This window comes from Perna viridis, chromosome 14 (genome assembly GCF_037379345.1).
Source record: "Perna viridis isolate PV_CMFRI_1.1 ecotype Kerala chromosome 14, ASM3737934v1, whole genome shotgun sequence".
Lineage (NCBI taxonomy): Eukaryota > Metazoa > Mollusca > Bivalvia > Mytilida > Mytilidae > Perna > Perna viridis.
The window spans coordinates 29,933,321-29,957,112 of NC_142458.1; the positions used below are offsets into that span (position 1 = coordinate 29,933,321).

The 23,792-nt window shown below is 32.4% G+C and overlaps 2 protein-coding genes across 2 annotated transcripts; both read left to right on the forward strand.

Annotated features, from left to right (window-relative positions):
- Positions 1-1,376: 1,376 nt before the first annotated feature.
- Positions 1,377-3,583, forward strand: LOC148598937 (uncharacterized). Its single transcript, XM_088560268.1, has 4 exons — positions 1,377-2,220; positions 2,997-3,107; positions 3,202-3,312; positions 3,501-3,583. The coding sequence occupies exons 1-4, from the start codon at positions 2,085-2,087 to the stop codon at positions 3,581-3,583; spliced, it is 441 nt and encodes a 146-aa protein (XP_088416394.1). The 5' UTR covers positions 1,377-2,084.
- Positions 3,582-15,031, forward strand: LOC148598938 (uncharacterized; the record flags this gene model as incomplete). Its single annotated transcript, XM_088560269.1, has 12 exons — positions 3,582-3,618; positions 4,101-4,211; positions 4,650-4,760; positions 4,994-5,104; positions 5,655-5,765; positions 6,458-6,568; positions 6,807-6,917; positions 9,565-9,729; positions 12,198-12,280; positions 13,035-13,259; positions 13,698-13,790; positions 14,864-15,031. Coding segments are annotated over 12 exons (1,437 nt in total), but the record flags the coding sequence as incomplete, so codon positions are not given.
- Between the last annotated feature and the right edge of the window lie 8,761 nt (positions 15,032-23,792).

The window sequence follows — 23,792 nt, forward strand, 5'->3', positions numbered from 1 at the left end:
AATTCGTTATAATATATTTGAAATATTAAAATATATCGAGTAGAAGATCAATCAAAGGTTGATAACGTCACGGTCATAACAATGGTCTATGTCATAATGAATATCATTGTTGATCCAATCAGAAAGCGTGCTATTTCTGAAAATAAATTATTGAACATGCTAATTAAACACATGAATTTGACAGTATTGGCACATATACACATGCGTATAGCATGTATAGTTTGTCTATTTCAGCAAATGGACAGGTCGTTTGTCTTAAAAGTGTCAGAAAGATGCAGAAAAAGCGACCCCGAACAAGATAAAATATAATAAATGTGAAAATGAGTTGTATGCCTTTGATAATTAAACTGTTAATCATTTCATATAATTGAAACCTCGAATAACTGATACTTTAAAAAAGGGGAAAATAAATGTCATTTCGACATTTAAGATAACATTTTGACCAGACTGATGTGTGTTTTTCACCATGACTCAAATACTGCCAGGTTCGTAAATTGACACATACAGTATAAAATAAAAAAACAAATCTAAAGATGATTAAATATTGCATATGTCCTACCTACAAAACTTAATTTGCTTTTGTCATTTTTTTATTCATGTGATCTTTACGAATTTTGTCAAGGACAGCAGTGAACTACTGCTAACTTGCAACTTGAGTATATCATATTTCATACATGAATGAAATTCTATTTTTTTTATTTGTTTACCAAAACTTAAATATTCTGATATATCACTCTTCAATTATATTTACCACCTTCCCGACAATAATATAATCAACTGAAAATGGAGATCTTTCTAATCATTTCCGTTCGGATTTCTGTTTATATATATATATATTCGCCTAAACCCATTTTTAAACACCCCATGATATTTTGTTTAAATCAATACAGTTCGCAAATGTAAATGAAGAAAATATCAGTTGTTTGTTCGCAATTAATACTCAGAGAATCGTGCAAAGGTTAAAGTTCAATTGTACTATCAATTTATATTAATAAAGAACGGTTAATCATCAGATAGCACGAGCTAAATGATTATCTTTTATATATATGTATATTTTAACACACAAAATCTGAGGCACAGTCAGACAAAAAAATATCACTTCGATTGGGCGATTTTCTTCATATGTATAATGCACGCTACGGCAAATATGTTTTGAAGACATATCATCTGTAAGAGATGCGCCAATTAAAAGTATCTACAAAAAATTTAAAACAACAATATATAGTCTTATACAGAAGAAAAAAGTGTTTGTAGACGACGTGAACTTGTAACAAGCACATTCTGTTTGTAGACGACGTGAACTTGTAACAAGCACATTCTGTTTGTAGACGACGTGAACTTGTAACAAACACTCTTGTTTGTAGACAATGTGAACTTGTAACAAGCACATTCTTCAGATAAATTTGTCTTTTATTGGTCTAATTATTCTGCATGACTACAGTATTGATATTTCGTTACTTTGATTTCACCCCAATGATTCGGATTAATACATACCTTTTAAAATTGATGAAACGTGGTAGAAAAAAATACGCCCTCTTAACACTTGCATACCTATATATAATGTTTGTAACTGGTATCCTGTAGCTGGAAATACCTTCGTTCGCATCTTCAACTAATATTTGTAAAGTTGGTAAGTGAACATTATGCAATTTTGTGGCCTTTTTTAATATCAGTAATGTTATTGATACCAATGAATACAATAAAAAAAAACAATTAAAATGGTTATTATCAATCATTCATTAAACCTTATTCAGGCAAAATGAAAAAAAAAGTTGAACAGGTTGGAGATAAAATAGTCATTTCAATTGAATGATTTAACGAAAATTAGAAATTCTTATTTTGTTGTACAATTAAACGTTGTTGATAATATGGCTATAAAGAATAAAACATTAAAGTACTTTTTTTCAATTAAACCATGTGTCTGTCACTTTCAAAATATAACAGTATTGTACTATTTACATTTGTAATATTGTATGACCTTTTGGGTGATTTGTATGAAAATCACTTTTGTAAACAATATTCGTGTTGATATTCTACACTCTTTTACATTTACATTGTAGACAAACTAGCAGGTATTCAATATAATGGCAACAAAAGTTCAATTGGATATTTTATTGCTTCTTATATTGAATGTGTCTATCATTGAATCAGCCCAAAACCAATTTAACCCAGGGAATATATTGCATTGTTTGACACCTCGATCGACAACACCTAAACCAGGTAAGTACAATGACCGGTACAATAACGAACCCTTTAAGGTACATCATATCCACTGTGAGCAGTATTCTTTTTTGTTTTCTCTGAACTCGCAAATTCATGCATACATGTACCTTGTGTGTTTTCAATTAACTTTGTATTTCAAATGATGTAAAAAATACTATATTTTAGAATTAGCTTAGGAGAATTTAAGTTATTTTACAATTCCCAAGTTAAATTTACGAGCATTGATCAAAAAGCCATATTTAATGGTGGAAATAAGTCCTAGTTACTTTGATGCTTACGCGACATTGATAAAAAATGCTGAATAGAAACGTTCCTATGATTTGTAGGAGTTGTATTCCTTACCCTACCCTAGGTTTACCTCCTTAAATGTTAAATGTTCAATATACATTATTGACAAATAGAAGTAACTTCCTGAATTTGTTTCGTTACAATCAATCCAAAATTACTATAGTAATATAGTTTTCACACTTCCATATTTCAATATTCAGTATGTGTTTTAATGTCGTTAGATGTTTCTGTCATTTTTAAATATAGTGTTTCACCCTAGCTACCATTTCTGTTTAACTCAGGTTCGAATTGTGACATGATGCCATGTACAAATGATAGTATTTGTTTATCTGCCAGTGACACACAATACACTTGTGACTGCTTATGTCGACTGTCTATGGTCTGCAGTCTTCCCTGATTTGTTTTCTATCGTATCCGTCACTTTGGTTATTATTAGATTATTCCTTAATCTGAACTATAATGTACTGTTTTTATTTTAATTTTAGATTCTATATGTGACACAGCGCCATGTGATAATGCCGGTACATGTACGCCTACAAGTGACACACAGTACACTTGTAACTGTCTCCCTGGCTTCTCTGGTCTACAGTGCAACCGTAAGTATACTTCACTATAATACTTGTTTTGTTATAATATTCTTTATTTCAGAACTAAATCCATGACTGCTCTTATTTTTATTTCTGATTGTAGAATCTATATGTGATACAGCTCCGTGTAGTAATGGCGGAACTTGTACACCTACTGGTGACACAGAATACTCTTGTAACTGTCTGCCCGGTTTCTCTGGTCTACATTGCAACAGTAAGTATGCCTCAGTGTTTTTTTTATTATTATTATTCCTTATTTCGAAATTAAAATCATGACTGTTATCATTTTTTATTTCTGAATGCATATTCCATATGTATTTTATTCAGATACGATAAAATCTACATTTAGGACATCAAAATCCTTTGATTGAACTAAAGAAATACTATCTTAATGTATTGTAGATTCTATATGTGACGCATCACCATGCAATAATGGCGGTATTTGTACACCTACCAGTGACACACAATACACTTGTAACTTGTAACTGCTTGCCTGGTTTCTCTGGTCTTCTGTGCAACCGTACGTATATCAAACTGTTGTAAAGACAAGTAGACTGTTTACAGAAAAAGAACTAAATACATGACGGTTTTTCCGGATGACTTGATGTAGTATTTTTTTTTTTCAATATCGTTTGTTTTTGTTTATGTTCATTTCAATTCGTCATCAGCAGTTTGATTGGTAAATACGATATAAAACTTTCTATTGTTTCAAATGCCTGGCTCCACTTTCACAAAATTTATATCTTAACTTATTGATGTTAACATAACTGTAGCAAATTGACACAACAATATCCAGGGTGTATTTGTATCATACAATCGTGCGTTATGATTGTACTTGTGAACGCTATTATAGCCTATCTACATGTTGACAATGTCAATAAATGTAGATTAAACAATCATGAATTTGTTAATGGTCATATTTATATTGTTATTCTTGATTCGTTATAATCCTTATTTCGAAGCTAAATCCATGACTGATCTTATTTTTATTTCTGATTCTAGAATCTATATGTGATACATCGCCGTGCAGTAATGGCGGAACTTGTACACCTACTGGTGACACACAATACACTTGTAACTGTCTGCCCGGTTTCTCTGGTCTACTGTGCAACCGTAAATATGCCTCGGTCTTAGTCTTGAGTTGTTTTGTATTATTCTTTCTTTTGAAGTTAAAATCATGTCTGTTATCATTTTTATTTCTGAATGTATATTCTATATGTAAAACATGCAGCAGTGGTGCTACTTATAAACCTACTAGTGACATTCAATAAATTTGTAATTGACTGTCCAGCTTCTCTGGTCTACAATGCAACAGTAAATTCAAGAAATGACTTGAGCTGACATTAAAACTACCATATCGTATTCTGATACAATGAAAGCTTTCAATTTCGTGCCGATATTTTTGTTTATACAAGTACGATCTAAATTTTTTCATTATTAATTTGCACACTATCATTGACTCCCTTAATTGTTTTCTGTCAAACTCTTGATTTTTGTTATTGATATTCCTTACTTTGAACTCTAGCAATATTGTTTTTTATTTTATTAAAGAATCTATATGTGACACAGCGCCATGTGATAATGGCGCTACTTGTACACCTACTAGTGACACAGAATACATTTGTGAATGTCTCCCTGGCTTCTTTGGTCTACAGTGCAACAGTAAGCTAACAAAATGACTTTGTTTGGTGTTTACACTACACTTGATAAGTAATATTATCATATTTGTTTGTCTTCTGATGCAAGGAAGACAATCCATTTATTGTAATGTTTTTTTACGTACACATATTTTTTTCATATATATTCTTTTCTTTTTTTATCCTGGCAAAATCTATATTTAGGACATGAAAATCCTTTTGACTGAACTAAAGCGATATTATCTTGATGTATTTTAGATTCTATATGTGACCCATCACCATGCGATAATGACGGTACTTGTACACCTACCAGTGACACACAATATACTTGTAACTGCTTGCCCGGTTTCTCTGGTCTGCAGTGCAACCGTAGGTATATCTAACTCTCGTAAAGACAAGTAGAATGTTTACATTACAGAAAAAGAACTACGTACCTGACGGTTTGTCCGGATAATTTGATGTATTTTTTTTTTCATTTTTTAAATGTCGTTTGTTTTTGTTTATGTTCCTCTTTAATCGTCTTCAGAAGTTTGATTTTTCAATGAGATATGTCATGAATTATTGCACTTTCTATTGTTTTGCATGCCTTGCCCCACTCTCACTAAATTTACATCTGAAAGTAATGATGCTGTTAGAATTGTAACAAACTGACATTGCAGTTTAGAGGATGTTGCTGTAAATCATGCTGTAATTATAGTACTTGTAAACCAATTATTGACACAATCTCAGTCCAATTGCATGTTGACAATGTGTACGTAGAACAAATCAGTATACAACTATTTAATGGTCATAACAATGTAACATTATCATTGATTTGTAACATTATCATTGATTTGTAACATTATCATACTTGATTTGTTCTAATATTCCATATACCGCAGCTACATTCATGACTAATATCATTTGTATTCTACTTTAGAATCGATATGTGATACAGCACCGTGCAGTAATGGTAGTACCTGTAAACCTACTAGTGACACACAATTTACTTGTGAATGTCTTCCCGGCTTCTTTGGTCTACTGTGCAACAGTAAGTTAACAACATGACTTTGAACGGCGTTGACACTACCATTTATAATTTATATTATCATATATGTTTGTTTTCCGATACAAGGAAGACTACCCATTGTTTATCAATATGTCTTTCTACAGTTATTATGATTTGTTTTCAATGATAGTCTTTCCACTTTTTTATCCTGACAACATCTTCATTTTGGGCATAAAATTTGACTGAAATTTAGCGGTATTGTTTTATTGTATTTCGATTCTACATGTGACGCATCACCTTGCAATAATGGCGGTACATGTTCACCTTCCAGTGACACACAATACACATTTAACTGCTTGCCCGGTTTCTCTGGTCTGCAATGCAACCGTACATATATCTCACTGTCGTGAAGACACGGACGCTTGTATTGCAGAAAAAGAACTCGATACCTGACGGTCTCTCCGGATGATTTGATGTAGTTTGATGTCATGAATAATTCCTCTTTCTGTTGTTTGGGGTGCCTTGCTCCAATCTCAATTGATTTAGATCTAAATGCAATTAACACTGCAGTATAGAGAATGTATTTGTTTCACACATTCATGCAGTATGTAGAGAATACAATCGTGAAATTATTGATGATTATTTTTATGAAACATATTGTACTTGATTTGTTTCAAGATTCCTTATCTCGAAGCTAAAATCATGCCTGTTATAGTTTTTATTTCTGACTGTAGAATCCATTTGTGATACAGCGCCTTGCAGAAATGGCGGTACTTGTAAACCTACTAGTGACACACAATTCTCCTGTGACTGTCTGCCCGGTTTTTCTGATCTGCAGTGCAAAAGTAAGTTCAAATGACTTCGAATGGCGTTAACACATGTATCATCGTTTTTTTTGGTTTTTTTTGTTGTTATATGATAGAAGGAAATATATCTATTAATTTTTGTCAATTTTTTTTCCTGCAAAATTATAAACGATTTTTTTATTGTTTTTTTTACCCTGATTTTTATTCAATTTCTTCATTTTGGTTATTGATATTCTTTAATCTGAACTATAGCGAAAAACAATTTTTTGTATTGTAGATTCTATATGTGACACAGTGTCATGTGATAATGGTGGTACCTGTACACCTACTAGTGACACGCAATACACTTGTAACTGTTTGCCCGGCTTCTCTGGTCTGCATTGCAACCGTACGTATACTTCACTGTTGTTAAGACAAATAAGACGTGTACATTTCAGAAAATAAACTGAATGTCTATAGATTTGTCCGGGTAAATTCATGTAGTTTTATGTTTTGTTTATTTATGTTATCTCAACGAAATTACCATTTCATCATAAAATGTATACTTGTAAGCTCTTTGGGAAAGCTTTAAGCAATCCAGATTTTCTTTTCAGCGAAGGGATCGCGCCCCCTCGAACATCTAAGTAAGAGAGGAGCCAAATCCTCCTTGGGTTCCTCATCCAGCATTTTTTGGGGTTCCCAACTGCCCCAAGTAAATTGTTATTTTTTTTTTTCGCAAAATAGAGTGCAAATTAATCCATAGTTAAGAAAAGGGATTCTGTAAAATAAAAGAGACGCCAGAAGGTGCCTTTATTGAGGAAAGGATTAAAGCAATATAGGAATGGTGGTTAATGTGCAACCAATAAGGTTTCACTTAAACATAATTAAAAAAGTTATTTATCTTTATATCAAAATTGTCTTTCCATTTTGTTACTTTATTTTAATCAGTGGAAAGGTTTAATAAAGCAAACTCTGAAGAAAACCAAACCTGCCTATAAAGCAGCTGTCAACTGATGCCTTTGGTGACAGTTTGAAAGCATGCATAACCTCTACAATATACAGTACCTGAACCGATCCATGCAACAAAAAATGCGATCATCGATCACCGATCAGTTTCTGGTCAGTCATCGATCCGTCAAACCGATCCATTGAACTGATGATCGCATCACGTGACCACAGAGCGGTCAATGTATTTTACGGTTTTTATTGTTTTCTTTGTCAATTTACACATATTTATATAATGAGATAGATTTAAACATCAATTTATACTTTTATTTTACATTTTTTCAATAAAGCAGATCTTACGTCATTTTACATTTAAAAACTGCGGTCAGATCGGTCGCCGGTCATCGATCGCTCAGCGATCAATCAGTCAACGGTAATCGTTTCGTCAAATTGTTGCGTGGATCAGTTCAAAGCTAGTGTTTCTGACCTATGCACTTTTGTGTCAGTTAATGATACTTCCAATCGCACAAACATCAGTTGATAGTTATTAATTACCTGGAACGTTCTAGAGTTAAAACGTCAGTAATAGTTCTAGGGTAGCATTGGTTTGAGTCGTTTTACGATAGCAATTGCTCTAGGAAAGATGGCCGAAATAGTTCTAAGATAGCTTTAACATTTCATGTAAATGTACTGTAATATTGAGAAAAAAAATATTCATACGTACTACAATGAGACATACGAATCCACAGACAAACAAATGTCAGTGTTAAAAAAGCGTGGCTAAAAACAAATGTGCTGACAAATGTACTCGAACTTGTACCCAGAAAAATAATTACAGAAATAATAAATATCAAAACAAATTGGTTATTGCTTGTTTCGATAGATTGCTTTTCAATGTTTTTTTTTATTTCGCTGTACATTAGTTACGGTATGTATATATATATTTTTGCTCCACCGGATCAAATTTGACAGTCCTAACATCGTTGGGAATTTTTTAGACCTTTCTATACGTTTACAAATCTTCCCCGTATCAATTTGATCCGATGGAGCAGTGTAGCGAATAGAGTCGTCACATTCTGAGACGTTGTATAATATTGATTTGTTGTGACATGCATCATTAATGTGATCCTCTATCCTACATAATAACATCGAAATGAACTGTCCCGTACTACCATACATCGTGTACTAAGTTACAGCCCTAGATTAATCCTACGAGGAGGAATGACCCGGCCAGCGAAAGCTATATTTTTATATAGCCTAGCTGGCCGAGTGGTCTAGGGCGCTGGATTAAGTGCAGGCGGTGTTGCCATAGATGTCACAGCGGTACGAGTTCCAGTCCTAACATCGTTGGGAATTTTTCAGACCTTTCTATATATATATATCTCTTTTCTAAGATACAAACAGTTTAAGTCTTAAGATATAATTTAATACGCTTTCTCACCCATAACATGTGAATTGTTATGATATAGTAATCTATAGCATCAGTTCTGTACTTTGAATTTAAGTGATTCCCGGGATATATAATTTACGGTAGAATTGCCGAATATCGTTCACGACACTGGATTAGAATCGTTAAGAGCTAATGAATTTGCGGTCTAAAAAAAGATCCATTGAATAGACGTAAGTTGTACTGAAATGCGGTTTTAAGTATTTTTGAATTTCACTTATTATGGCAATGTACTACAAAAACAGGAGGGAAACAGCCATATTGGATTTCACTACCTACTCCTCTTTGAACAAAAAGCTAAAAACTGACATCTCGCTACATACCTAATTTTAAAGCAAACGAATCCATCTCACGCTCGATGCATAAATTTTGTGAGTAACGGTTCTTTCAGCGGAAATTTTGAACACTTTACCTTTGTGCGAAAACTGTGAAATACTTCTATGATGAAGCCCGAGGCAGTAACTGTGAACAAATCAGGTATCATTATTGTGCCAATGAGGCATAAAGCGAGGGGTTAAACATGCAAGAAAATCGTTAAAACAATACTTGCTACTGGATCTAAAATATGACCTCAAGTCACCGTGAGAGGCTTGAACTGATCTCCATGACGATTTTGACGGGTTTGGTTCAAATACTATTTACTTTATGATAAACTTGTCTGCAGGTGTAGATGGGAGATGGACAGAATGGACCAACTGGATTTGTTACGCTGGCACTTGTTATGTGGGGACAAGACAAAGACGAAGAACTTGTATAATTCCAAGTAATGGTGGTCGGAATTGTATTGGACTACCATATCAGATTGGTACCTGTGGGACAGCATGTCAACGTGAGCATTTTACAACTTGAAACAGCGTGCACCTACAAAAATATGCTTTGTATCTGTATTTATACCATAATCAGACTAGTTTATATGGAGAAGGTGAATTGACAATGTAGAAGGTATTCAAGATTAATCAAGGGAATCACGATTCTATCAGAAATTAAATGAATGTACCACAGTGATAAAGACCAGTCAGGGAAAACATATACACCCACAAAATAAGAACATAAAATAACCAAAATTAACAAAGTAAAACCCACCAAAGTAAATAATCAACTCGGATTCCACTAAAAACTGGAAGCATCGACCAGGGGTACCGGTGGGGTGAGCGTCCTCTATTTTTTTTCTATATACATCCGCTGAGTTGTTCATAAAAATGTCGGGAAAGATGAAAGAGGAAAGGAAAACTAATACAGGTTAAAATAATCGGTAATAATGCTGCAGATAAATACACCGAAAGAATCCACGAGTTCATGAAGAGGACAATGGAATCTTAAGAGTAGATTTTTGTTCGATAATAAACCCATATTTCAAAGCTAAAAAAGACGGTATACGGTGCCTGTCTTTGCATTCCTCTTTTTATGCTATAAAAAGTAGTGGGGGAACATATTGTTTTAGTCGGTTTCTTATTACGTCCCCAAACATGAAGTGTCGGGGACTTATTGTTTTTGTACGACTTCTTCTGTATTATTTTAATGCTCCTAAAAAGTTTTGAAGCGCTGCTGAGTTTGCTTTGTTTCGTATTACTTTTCTGTTTATTCTTCAACATTCCGAAAATATTGCGGGTTGCGATCGAAACCGACTTTCCGCAAAATTTTCAAAACGTTCTGCTTTGGACGGAGTTTTGTTTTTTATTGTAAAAATGACATGCCGAGTCCAAATTTGGAAATGATGAGGCAGGTTCCGGAAGTCCTACATTATCATAATCACGTCTTGCTATTATTATTTTTACAGGAGAACTACATGTAATCCGTTCTCTCGGTAATTAATGCGGGGGTTATAATGTGATCATGTCAGAAGTTTCATTTTCAAAATGGCCATAACCGCGGAAAAAATTGTTGTTCGATTTTGAAGAAAATTGATATCTAGGTTCTTAGAGCAGTTCCGAATAAGAAACTACAGCCCAATCGATAATTGGCAGCCACGCCGATCATAAATTAAAAGTTATTCGATTACATTGAAATTTGGATATTCAAGTTCCTTACGATGCCCCAATTAATAATATGCAGACCAATTGATGATATGCTTCTCATTTAATTGATCCGGCAACGCAAATTTTAATTATTGTTATTATTATTTTTATACTTTTCATTCTGAACGTAAAGACGTCCCCGCAATTTCTCAGAGACCATTTATCCGATTCATACCAATACAATACAATTAATATAAGGAATTTCAAAATAGCTTCCAATTATAAAATGGCTGCAAAAACAAAACAAGAACAAAATGAAAAAAAATCTATAAAATTTGTGGAACTATGAAAAGTACTCATATATGACTTTTCTTGGGCTGCTGACATAACATGCATGCAAATTTCATTTCATAAACCTACAATTGTGTCGAAATGGCTGCCAAAAAGGCAAAAGTTCAAAATTTAAATGAAAGTTGGTTTCTTAAGTTAACATGGTATCCTTCATTCAATGTCGGCTTTAGATTTTGTCAAAAAAAGTTTTTTTTAAAATGGCTGCCAAATTTGGAAAAAATCAACATTGTAAGGTTCAACTAAAATTGATATCTAGGGTAATCATTGTTTTTTTCAAAATTCAATGGCGGCTTCAGAATTTGACCGAATCCGACCTGTGTGTCTTGCTTGCAAACACAGTATCGCTTGTTATATATCGTTCCTGTTCGAAATGTTGATATACATAATATTTAATTTTCATTTACTGTAACTTATTGTACCCTTACCCAAAGAAACCATCCTTAAGAGGTTTTTTTTTTGATCATTTATAAATTAAGATAAGACATAAATTGTGTAATATATAATCGATGCTTTATACAATTTCAGGTAGTGGTAAGCTTGAGTGCACCTTATGAATATTACATCAATTCAAACAAGTGACTAGAGTGATTTCAAGCACCCTTGGAAAAACAAAACTATTGAAATCATTTTGAAAATACAATTTGTACTAAAATGATATGCATTTATATGTGTTACTTTAAAGTAACTAAAGGGGGAATGTGATAAAACAGTACATGTAGAAAAGTGTTTTTCATATCTCTATCGTTTTACATCGAAAATGTATATACAAGAAAAGATTGACACTGTCAACTCTTTAAAACCATGCGTTTAAACAACAACATAAACATGCGTGTTTTGTTACAATGTGACAGTCAGTACTTATATACAAGTCACAATTAAGACTATTATGGTAAAAGGAGAGTCAATACATACGCGATTCTGAATGGTGTATCAATTTGTTTAAGAAGACACTTTATGTTGTAATGTTTTTTAATTTTATAATCAATTTCAGGTACATATGAACCTAACCAGATTCTTACAGTAACACATAATAAAGGATTACCCGTTTTAAATGTAACCTATGATCGCTTTCAGGTGAGCTATAATAAAGTTTTTGTAACACATCTAAGGTTAGTTTAGAGACATTTATGGTGAGTTAAGTATAAACAATGTTTTATTGTTCCGTTATATTCTTGTTATTTCTTTTTGATAAGTCTTTCATTATGTTTTTTTTTTTTGTCGACGAGTTCATCATGTTACTTTTTTAAGGATAAGCTGATTCAGTACTGAATCTATATTTGGGATTATTTAGAAAAAACAAAAAAAAAAAACAAACACAAAACAAAAAAAAAACAAAAAAAAAAAAAACAGAGTAGTTACCTTATTTCTTTGAACAGATAAAATCAACATATCTTTCCTAGACAAGTTTCAACTTATATCGACCACGTAATCATTTCAATATATCAATTGAAATACACTCTCTATTGCTTTTACAAACCACAAAAAAGCTCAGCTGACACCAATGATGTACGCTTTGTGCTGCAGGACACATTCGAAATTCATTGTACATACGTTAGAATGTTTATATCTATTTTGATTCTCCTTAGGTTTTATATATTCTTATATAAACTTTGTCAAAACACACTTGACCACTCAAAGATACTACAAAAGTCAACACGGAATATTACCGAAAATGTTGAATATGACAACTACGACTGATCTCATACATTTTAACAGAAAAAATGATAGTCTATGATGTCAATACTAAACAGAAAATAAAAGTACTTAACCAAAGAAGAGAAAAAAAGAAATAAATGTCTGAAAGCATTATATGTTTTTTTTCTTTTAGGCCACTGCAAATGGACTATTATTCTTCATATCTAATGATTCAATGATACGTCAACGTATATATACAAATGACCAAATATTTCCAAATTATACACATTATGTTTTTTATGCAAGCAATAGTTTCTTATACCTTACTCCGTTATCGGAAGAAGTAGAAAGTGTGTTTGCAATCAACTTTACTGGTACTTGGATGGCTTCATTAAGAGTTAAACCACAATATTCAGCGGTAATGTTAATGTATTTATATATTTTTCGTGAATGGTACATATGCATATTCACGTCGAAACATGACTAACTCAACATCTTTCAATTGAAAGTGACGTATTATGGTAATGACGTTTGTAATTAGGATGTAATTGTTTGAACTTTTAACCCCAACGGGTGTAATAGGAAGTGACGGATATTCCCATTGGTCGATACATCATCGAAACAACAATAGTACATAGAATGAAATTTAATTTGAATATAAATAGCTCCAGTGAAAGAAAAACTGTTCTTGCTCGAGGATTTATCTAGGGGTTTAATAGTCTAATTTCTTCGAAAGCGATTTATTTAAGAAAGTTCAAGTGAAATTTATATACGAAATATAAAATTACCTTGAATATCTTATTTTACGATTCAGTGTTGTTAATCAGCTGAAACATTTTGTATCATTTATTTGTAGTGGATTGATGATTATGTATGCACAATCATTACAGACGGAACAACTACTTATGTAAAAAACACTTACTTGGATACATTTACTCCAAACGCAAGAGTGAGTGCTTGTTTTATCTATTAACATTTGAGGTTTGTTTTGCGTGCTTCCTTTACATTTGAATCATAAACATCCAAATGTCTGAATAAGAATGTCGGTCTTGACATTGTAGTTAGTTAACTTTCTCCTATTTAATCTGAACGAATCATTTATGAAACTATTTATTTTTATTTATGAAACAAAGCCACATTATCGATGATTTCAACATTGATGTTTCGTACACAGCATCCTATAGATGTAAATAAAGTATAATATCGAGTTCCCACCTTATTCGAAATCATATCTATTTGCAAACTTACCATAACTGTTTTATAGTATTTTCATCATAAACGTTAGTACAATTAATGTACTGTCTGATAACCACTAACACAATGGACACATAATGGCGTGTACTCAGCGGTAATATTAACGTTATAACGTTATTTCCGTCACCTCAGACCATTTGTATGAAATAAAGATAGCATTTATGAAGGAAAAATAATGGAAGATAGCAGTATATGTACATAATAAATTCCTATCATATGGTATCTTAGCTTTCAAATAAGGCCAAGTAATAAATATTTCAACTTGTTCAAGTTTAATAAGGTAAAAAAATTGCCACTCCTTCCTAGGAAAAAAAATTCTTTGGTGATTAAGCGATTCAGTAATGGTGTGTATAAATTTACCTGAAAAACATATTTTTGTTAATGAATGGGATTGCATTATAATATGTTATATCATATTAAAGAAATATGACAGACTGCATGTGACTGTTGTAAAAGGATTCGATCGGTTGAATACAACAATTAATCCTAGTAATATACATTTTGAACTATAAGCATGCGATAGTGAATGTTAGTTATATTGAAATGAAGTGTTCATTCGGTAGCTTTTTAAAAACACAATAATTTCGTACTTTATCATTTCCGTTTTAATCTAAATAAAATTATTTTGTTCTAAAACTATGTTTGTTAAATGTCAGTAGAGATTCAAGGGAGGTAGGCCCTTAAATCATATACATTTACTTTCTTTTCTTTTGGATTTGAATTATACATGGAACCTATGCGTTGATACTTTGTTTTGCTGTTTTACAGGTTCGTGTTGACGGCATACATGGTAATAACGCAGAGACATATTACGTACATCCAGATTCAAGTGGGCCACTTATAACTTCCATTAAAACGGATTCAAATTGTGGTATCCCGGGTACTTTCTGGTTCCATTTCACTGCAAATGAAGTTATAGAACCTGTTTCAACCTAAATAAATATGATATATATTTGGATTAATATACTTTATTAAAATCTGGTAAATTCTTTTTCCGAACAGATTGTACACAAGATCTTTCACATCTAGTTTATGTTATCAAGCGTATCCAAGGGAACCAGGATATACCATATAATCAAGGGAACCAGGATATACCATATAATCAAGGGAACCAGGATATACCATATAATTAAGGGAACCAGGATATACCATATAATCGATCTACAAACGATGATAAATTACAACTAAACGAATTGATAAGTATTACCAGTGTTTATAATGACTTGTGTTTCATGGAGGTAACTGTCAGAACCAAGGACCTATACTTAGAAATGTTAAAGCCTCGTAAAAATTGAAAACAATGATCACTTTAATCCAAGATGCCGAACTAGGAGCCCAATTTGAGAGTTAATGAGTTATACGACAGTGTGTATGATAGGTACATACAAAATGTAAAATGCACAAGAAACAAGCACGCAACGGACGAAATAATAAGTACGGAATTCATTAAAACGTTTGGTAATTACATTGGCAAGTACTAATTAAACATGATGAAGATACAAATATAGTTTTATAGTGGAGTAAACGACATAATAAAGAAATCATCTGTTATGTTGTTTATTACATGTACATCTAGAAACCTAAAATAAGAAAAAAAAACAGAAACATTTTAATGAAAATAACAGCACACATGTATTCCCCGAAATGGTAAGCATTTCCTGACTTGACAACGACCCAAGCCATATTGCAAGTTAGATGGATAATTAGAGCGTCATGTTCTGTGGATTGATGTTTCTTTTTTTTTTGGTATTTGACCATAAAAGTGGTAAAAATGACAATGACATTGAAACGTTTTAGTATATATTTCATGAAAAATGTTTTACAACAGCAAAATGCAAATCAGAGATGCAGTTTCTTAGAACTCTTCAATATGACAGATCATACGGCATTGATGTGCTTAATTTACTCCCCAAGCAACAATTGTTACGTCATTTCCGTGTTCAAAATCTCAAAATTGATAACAATACCACGTTAAGCAACCTGAAATAGTTCAATGTGATAGCGCAAGCTTTTGTTAGATTCTTTTCAAACACTTTCGGTAGCATGCCCAGTAGATAGTGTGCGGTTATATTAGATGGCAAGTTTACACACTACCATTATTCTAACAAATCAAATTTAACTCATGAAGAGAGGGTATACAAAACTGAAAACCCCTATTGTAGAAATTGAAGGGCGGATATAAAAGAGGGTCTGGTCCATAAAGAGTAAAGAGAGACAAGGCTATAATCTGCTAATTTATGTCCAAATATAGCACAATATTTAACAAAATTTTAAACAAACGCTTTGAATCACAAAACCCGGAATCTTCGTTTGGATACGCTGTGATACATGAATGTGTATATGCATTAAGGTATTTGAAAATGAGTTTATAGATATATGGTATATTTTATAAGCTGTCAAACGTCATTTTTAAACAGAAGAAGTGAATATACTGAATTAAAAAGACAGTGGTAGTGTCGGGGGAGGGTGTCTGCGTAGTTTTACAATTATTCTATTTTCTTACATAAGCGGGATTACAATACACCCTGTGGTTATTGATACATTAGTAAACATATGAATAGTAAACCAATAACACAATTGAGGGAAAAACCCTTTAAAATATGACAAAAATAACCAGCCCTAAAACATCAAAGGCTTTTTTAATATTTCCTCTTTTGAAAAGACTGTTGAAAAAAAGAAATTTAATTCATGAATCACTGAATTCAAAACCAAATTTATTGTTATTTTTTGTGTCAAAATTATTTTTTAGAAAATTAATGCAGTCATAACAATAATGCATATGTCCAAATTACTTTCGGAGGCGTGCTTAAGTTAAATTGATGTTTGGTGACTGTTTGCGTTAGAAATTACTGCCATTAACGTACTTGTAAATATATCTGTATACGATATCATAACATACAAGGGGAATGTGGTTTCTAAAAATAGATAACGTGAAAAGTTATCATATAACCTGTGTGCTCGAATCGCTTACTATTTTTAATATTAATTTTATTAATATGTAGCAACTCCGTATTGTCACTGCCTTGCAAAAATAAAGTTGTGATCACTTCTAACCTCTCTTAAATTCTGCCAGAATCTGCGAGGAAAACTGTTCTACGACAGTTGTTAGAACAGAAATCCTGATAGATCCTGGTAGGGTCTGACAGAGATTGTTACTGGGTCAGGACACAATTTACAATATTCCCTGATATATTCTGACAGAAATTGTCTTGGATCGTGTCGAAAAAAAGCGAAAAGCTGTTCTAAACTGTCATACCCCTGGACAGTTCCTGACACTAAATCTGTTTTTGTTCTGTGTGACGTAAATTAAAACAGGAAGTTCTAGGAAGCGATTAATAATGGAAACTGTGTGACCAAGGAGTTAAGTATAGTTAAAGCTGCATTAGCTGTCATTTTCGTAAATTTTTTGTTTCTGTTGAAATAGGCCTTAACTTTGAACTATGTCTATCAAATTGTACTTAACATGCATAATTTCATTTGGTCTCCACAAATAAAATGCATTAAATACATGAAATAGGTGTCTATATATTTATTGTCTTGGAAGACAAAAACTCGACCCAGATAAATTCGTATGCACGTAACCTTAATCCGCGCATGTGCTGTAAGGATCGTTTCTTTAAAACTAAAACTGATTGCAAAGCGAAAGTAGTTAATCAACGGCAAGGAAGACCGACGGACTCAAGCCGTAAAAGAAAAAAAGATTAAAAAAATATAACACAAAAATCCTTTTGAAAGTTACGTATTGTGTTATAATGTGGCACACATATGGTCAGTAGTTGTCATTACTTATTTGAAAACTAATCAAGAAATAGATGAAATGAAATATAAACAAGACAGGTGCGTACCTGGGTATCCGTTATTGTTATTTTTTTCTAATGTAATACAATACAGTTAGGTCATTTCTGAAAATTTTGTCTCATTTTGTTGACATAAAGCTGTTTTGAGGCAGTCCGAACAGAAATTTCTAGTGTTTTGTCATAAAAAAGTGCATATTTTCTAAATTCTTGGTGTGTGGAGGTTCAAGTAATTCAAAACTAATTAAGTGAGTATTCGTATTAAAGCCAGTAGCCATGGTAACATTCTGAAAAAATATTACTGAGTTTTAGTACAAATCAGTGGTACCTTTCCAAAACTAACAGCCAAATACTATGTTTTATAAAATATCAGACACTTAGACACTACCACATGATGAAAGCATGCATGGAGTAGGCGGAGGAAAAAGTAAAAATAATAAGACCCTTTCCAATTCACTCTCTGACAATTTTAATCCCAAAAGTTCGTACAAAATAAGGTATTTTGAAAATCAGCCATCTGACGCTGAGGAGAGAACCCAATACGACAGGGGACTGAAACGTTCCGGATAATATTTTTCATTTGAATTACACCTGTTTACCATAACATATATTACATCTGTCTATGTATATATGTTTATCTACATTTAAACAATATATCCACCAAAGTTCAACTTTTAAATTTAAGTTTTACAAAATTTGACTGGGGGTAACTTGGTGTACTAAATAGTGCGCCTTAATGTAACTGTATAGTGCACCCCAAGTTTAAAGTATTTTCAACCCTAGTGGATGTTCTGTCGGAAGTCTTCGGAAGTAAAGGCGGAAAATTATTAGATCAGAGCTATCGATCTCCTTTGATTACAAGAACGTTGTTTTTACAATATTCTATAGGTTTTATCGACATTTATTGCTTCAACTGCATTCTTATAAACTTATTGCATTCAATCAGCAAAATGCAGAAGAATCAGAACTGAACAAATTTGGCAGCAAATGCAGCCTTAATATATATTGCTATATATAAATCGTTGGTGTAACTAACGTAAATCTGACTAGGAAAAAAAATCTTGATTTCAAAATTTACATTGAATTTCCAATTATGTAGAGCTCGGTGTTATCATCATCCCACAATCACTCGATCGTTGTTCATGTTCCAATTTTCGTCGATCACGGCCAAGTCTCTCATCGTTGACAAAATATCATTATTTACATCAAGGAGTTAAAAATGTATAAATTCTTGATGAAAGCTAAATTTAAATAACACAGGGGTCACAAATCATTCTATAATTTGTTAAAATTAACAATTGTAGCATTAGATGAGTGACTGATACCTAAATAATTCTTCAAAATGACATTTTAAGCAACTAATATAAGTGTGAGCACTTTCAGTTTACCTTTATGGTCTTATTTGTAGAAAAAAAGTAGAAATTATAAATATTAGTTTCATATTGGTGACTGTGACACCTGTAATAAAGTAAATTTCTGCAAAATGTATGAGTGCAAGCAATTTTATTTTTCATAATGGACTTAAATACTAAATTTTTCAATATAACTATCATGTAGGTGGCTGAGACACATTAATCTGAGTAAAATTCTTTAAAATGTCATATTCTTGTAAAATGTATGATTGTAAGCACTTTTAATTTCCAAATGAGTCAAAAAGTACTGTAAGAAATGTACAATTTGTAAATGTAAGTATCATAAGACACATTAATTTCAGTCAAAATTCTTAAAATATACATATTTTTGCATGATGTATGAGTGCGAGCACTTTGATTTTCATGAGGGTCTAAAATTAATGACAAGTTTGTCAGAAAAAAACAGGCTCAATTCTTTCATGATTGATGGTTTAAAATCTATTTAAACTCAACCTTCCGGCATTTTGGCAACATTTGTCAAAAACGCTTTTCGTGAATATAATCAACATTTTGGTTTAAAATTCAATGACTCATCATATTTTCGTCTGTATTTCCCTAGATGATATATTGATGAAATGTGGTGAATGGTGTATTTGGGGATTTGGAGAAAAGTTATTTTTGCGTTTTGCGTTATTTTCCGGAGGTGAAGTCTTTGTTTAGGTTGTCCCTTCCATCTATGAATATGTCTCAACTTTTGGATGACATATTTTGGCATATATTATTTCAAGTTATACAGTCAGTTATATGTAATGGAGAAATAATAGGAATACATGTTTTCGAAAAAAAAATGTACCGACGAGGCGTAGCCGAGACCGGACCGGTTACATTTTTAAGCACTTGATTTTTGCTTCATCCCTTGAAACCGATGGTATATAGACGTTGAGCCGGTGTTGAACTTTTCAAAGTAAAATGTTTTTGTTTTAATATAATACAGTTTTAACAAATTCTCTAAAGAAAAAAGAAATAATTCTATCAATAACGTTAACACAGATTTAGTCTGTTTTTAACTGCATACTATTCTCAGACTAATAGTTTACTCCTCGTCCCATGCAGAAAATCGGCAGTGGTTCTATTATATTGATCCGGAAAGGATCGGTAATTTAGTTGCTTATGGTTGGGGTCCAGTAATTTCTAAATCTGTTTTTAATATTCTTTTCGAGCATAAGGAGACGGACTCCTGTGTCACTTTTTGCAACTACCTATCAGAATTTAGCATCAAACACATCGCTAAGAAGGCGATAGAGCATTTTAAATCACCGAGAAAATTATCGGTTACTTTAAAAAAGCGGATAGAGATCGAAAAACAGAAAAAAAAATAAAAACATGTCATGAATCACAAATTATCAACAAATGGATGCAATGATCGATTAGAGCATTCTGTGTCCAAAAAAAATTTAGTTTTTTTAACGTATAGTCTGAATACAGACTCATATACAGAAACCGGAAGAGGCTTTTTTTATAGCATAAAGAAAGTGGTCGTGGTATTTAATTCAGTTTAACTTACAATAAGTTATAACTGATTTGTTCCCCTTCTTTAATCCCCTAATTTAAGTGCCGGCGATCAACTTTCTTGGATGAACAAGTTCTTAGTCGTATTTCTGTGATTTTCATTTTGACATTTTTTGTTTTATTTGTATTTTACTTATAATATTATTAATCAATTTTCCTGTTTTATTGTGTAATTTTGCTTGTGTCATCGCATTGTTAGACTTAATGTGAATATGTAAAATTCTGTGCATCAAATGAGATGAGCATAATGAAAAGTCAATTTTAAAAAAATAACCTCTGTATTTACCTTAAGTGAATTGATAACGTACCTGAGCTGACAACTCTTTCCTCCTCACCGGATGAGTCCCCGGGGCTGGACAATTCCTCATCTCCATGATGTATATTTCCGCTATGAACTGTTTCATTTCTTTGTTGGTTGTGATATACCCCTTTTTCGTGACTTGTTTAACCTGCCCGCTCATCCGCCTTTTCAACTTTGTAAGTCCTTCTCTTCTGTACAGGTTAGCAGCTGCAGCTGACAGTTTATCTAGGTTTTGTTTCATATGTTGTAAAATTAGTGGCCAATTGCTGCGATTATTCACATATATTCTTAAAATAAGTAACTGTTCTTCAATTGATGCCTCTACCTGCCTCTATCCTTAATATCCATGCTTGTCAATTTCAATCAAGTGTTCCCAAGAAGATAGACCCCATGGTAATTATCAATAGACCACGTGTGATATGTCTATAGGAAAAAACATGATGAGAAAAGAGTACTTTAGCTTACTGAAAAGAAAATACAATAAATATATGAAGACAATTATTGAAAATATTTCTTTTGGAATAAAAAAAAAAAAACACGTTTGGAAACATAATTGAAGTTTTTTTTCTTCATCAAAGTGCATTTCTTCTCTCTCGGTCTCCCTTTTCTCTCTCTCTCTCTTATCGGTCAGGGTGGCTCTTGCGTTATTCATTTCCCACATCCTCTTTTGGCGAACGTTTCTTATCCTTACATTATTCTAAGACAGTTATAACTGTATTCTGATCTATTATTAGTTAGCCGTTAACTTAAAGGTAGATCGTTTACTAAAGACACAGAGTATTTGTTATGTCATCTAGCAAAATAATACAGACGTATGTATATTTAATTAATGAAAAAAAAGTAGCAAAGAAATACTAAAATTTTATTTTTGACGATAAAAAAAAATATTGTAAAATTAAGAAAAATAATTCTAAGTTAGTAGCCTCATACGACGGAACTCCTCAACCATTCTATTTACACAAAGGAAAAAGCACGGAAGAACAAGGCGAGGGAATCTGTCCGGATTTTTACCGATCCGATTATAAAATTACAGTTTTACTGGTAAACATTTTACCATTATTTTTTTTATTTCTTGCTTCGCGCCGCAATTTTTGACAGAGTTATTGCTTTTTATTTCTAGTGATATCTAACCAAATGTTTAATAACATCATCTGTTAGGTATTTTGAGTCGCGGCAATTATTTTAAGAAGAAATTTTCCTTTATGCATCCGAGGTTATTAGAGTAGCAATAATGGCTGATTAAATGTTTCCGATTGAACAATTTAAATGAGCGGTAATTATCTAATCCAAAATAACCGAACTTGAGAGTCAATTTTGAGAGTAGTAAGACTTGTTCAATGTTTTCTTATCAAACAGTTATTATATTTATATCCATCAATGGATTTCGACGATAAAAAAAATTAATATTTAACAAGTGATAAATAGTTCATTAGACCTAATCATTAAGTCACAACAAATAATTATAAAGTGGTGAGTAAAAATGTCCGTCCGGAACTTTTGTAAGATATGATTATTATATCAACAAAGATATCCATTGCAAAGGGAATGAACTTAATTGAAGGGGACTGATGTTAAAAATGCAATCGATTACCCAAGTACTTAAATTGTACCCTAGGTAGTATTCTTCTTTCCCAGTGAGTACTCGATTTACTTGTTCCAATCGCTATCATATACTTCATATACTTCTATCTGTTTAATATCTTTATTGTATATTAGATAATCATTGACAACCAGGAGAACATCTGCTATGTCCATTCTTGATTCCTTGGCCAGGCAAATGAAGGCAATTGGACCGGGCTTAGAATTTGACCTTTCAGCAAATTGTTATCTGTTAGCGGGACAGTATATGTCACAATGATAGGAAAGTATTACTCCCTACAAGACTCGAAACGGGGTGAGGCAAAACCGAGATATGCGAAGGCAAAAAAAGTTCAACCTATCTCACCGAAGAAAAAGGGTTTTTGTTGAACACCCTGTACAAGAACTAAAAACATTTAGAGTAATAGAGGCACTGCAGACATCCGAGATGAGAATTGGCAGCTTTAGTTGAACTTTGTACAGGACTTGCCAAAAGAAGAGAGGATTTGATTAAGGAGCGTTATATGTAAACTAAAGTATAATTGAATGCATGTGTTATTGTTTTCTTTACTACATACACGTTTTCATACAATGTACGCAGGACAAAACAATTACATCATAATTGCATCACCCTTGGGATCATGTTGATAGTAGATTTTGTGGTGGCCATACTTCCCGAATATTTGATAAAATTTGTGTTTTTAGTCTGTGACGTTACAATCTGAACTGTGTTTCATTGGCTTATGATACTTTCAGTTCTTTTTCGGTATACACGATATTGATTATTAATGAAAGCGGGAAATCTCTGATTCTTTTTTTTTTTCGATACTATTCATTGATGAAGTATGTAATTGGCAAATAAATGGAAAAATATATAACAGTCATTCCGCAATTTTCCAACGGTGTCTGGTGTTTGCAATTATTCATGCAAAAGGCTGTTTATTTAGTCTTTCTCATCTGGTGTTTGTGTTTGTTTTCAGAAAAGATATGGTATACATTTATTAGTTATCATGACGTATATGTATCAATGTGGCTAGATATGCGTCATCCAAGGTGTAAAATAAAGGTCGCTTCAAAGCAAAATTAAACAAATTGCATGAAAT

Excerpts from the sequence above, each read along its gene's own strand:
- LOC148598937 (XM_088560268.1), top strand. The coding sequence starts at position 2,085 with ATGGCAACAAAAGTTCAATTGGATATTTTATTGCTTCTTATATTGAAT. Across the intron at positions 2,221-2,996 it reads ATCGACAACACCTAAACCAG|ATTCTATATGTGACACAGCG; the intron begins GTAAGTACAATG and ends TTTTAATTTTAG. Across the intron at positions 3,108-3,201 it reads CTCTGGTCTACAGTGCAACC|AATCTATATGTGATACAGCT; the intron begins GTAAGTATACTT and ends TTCTGATTGTAG.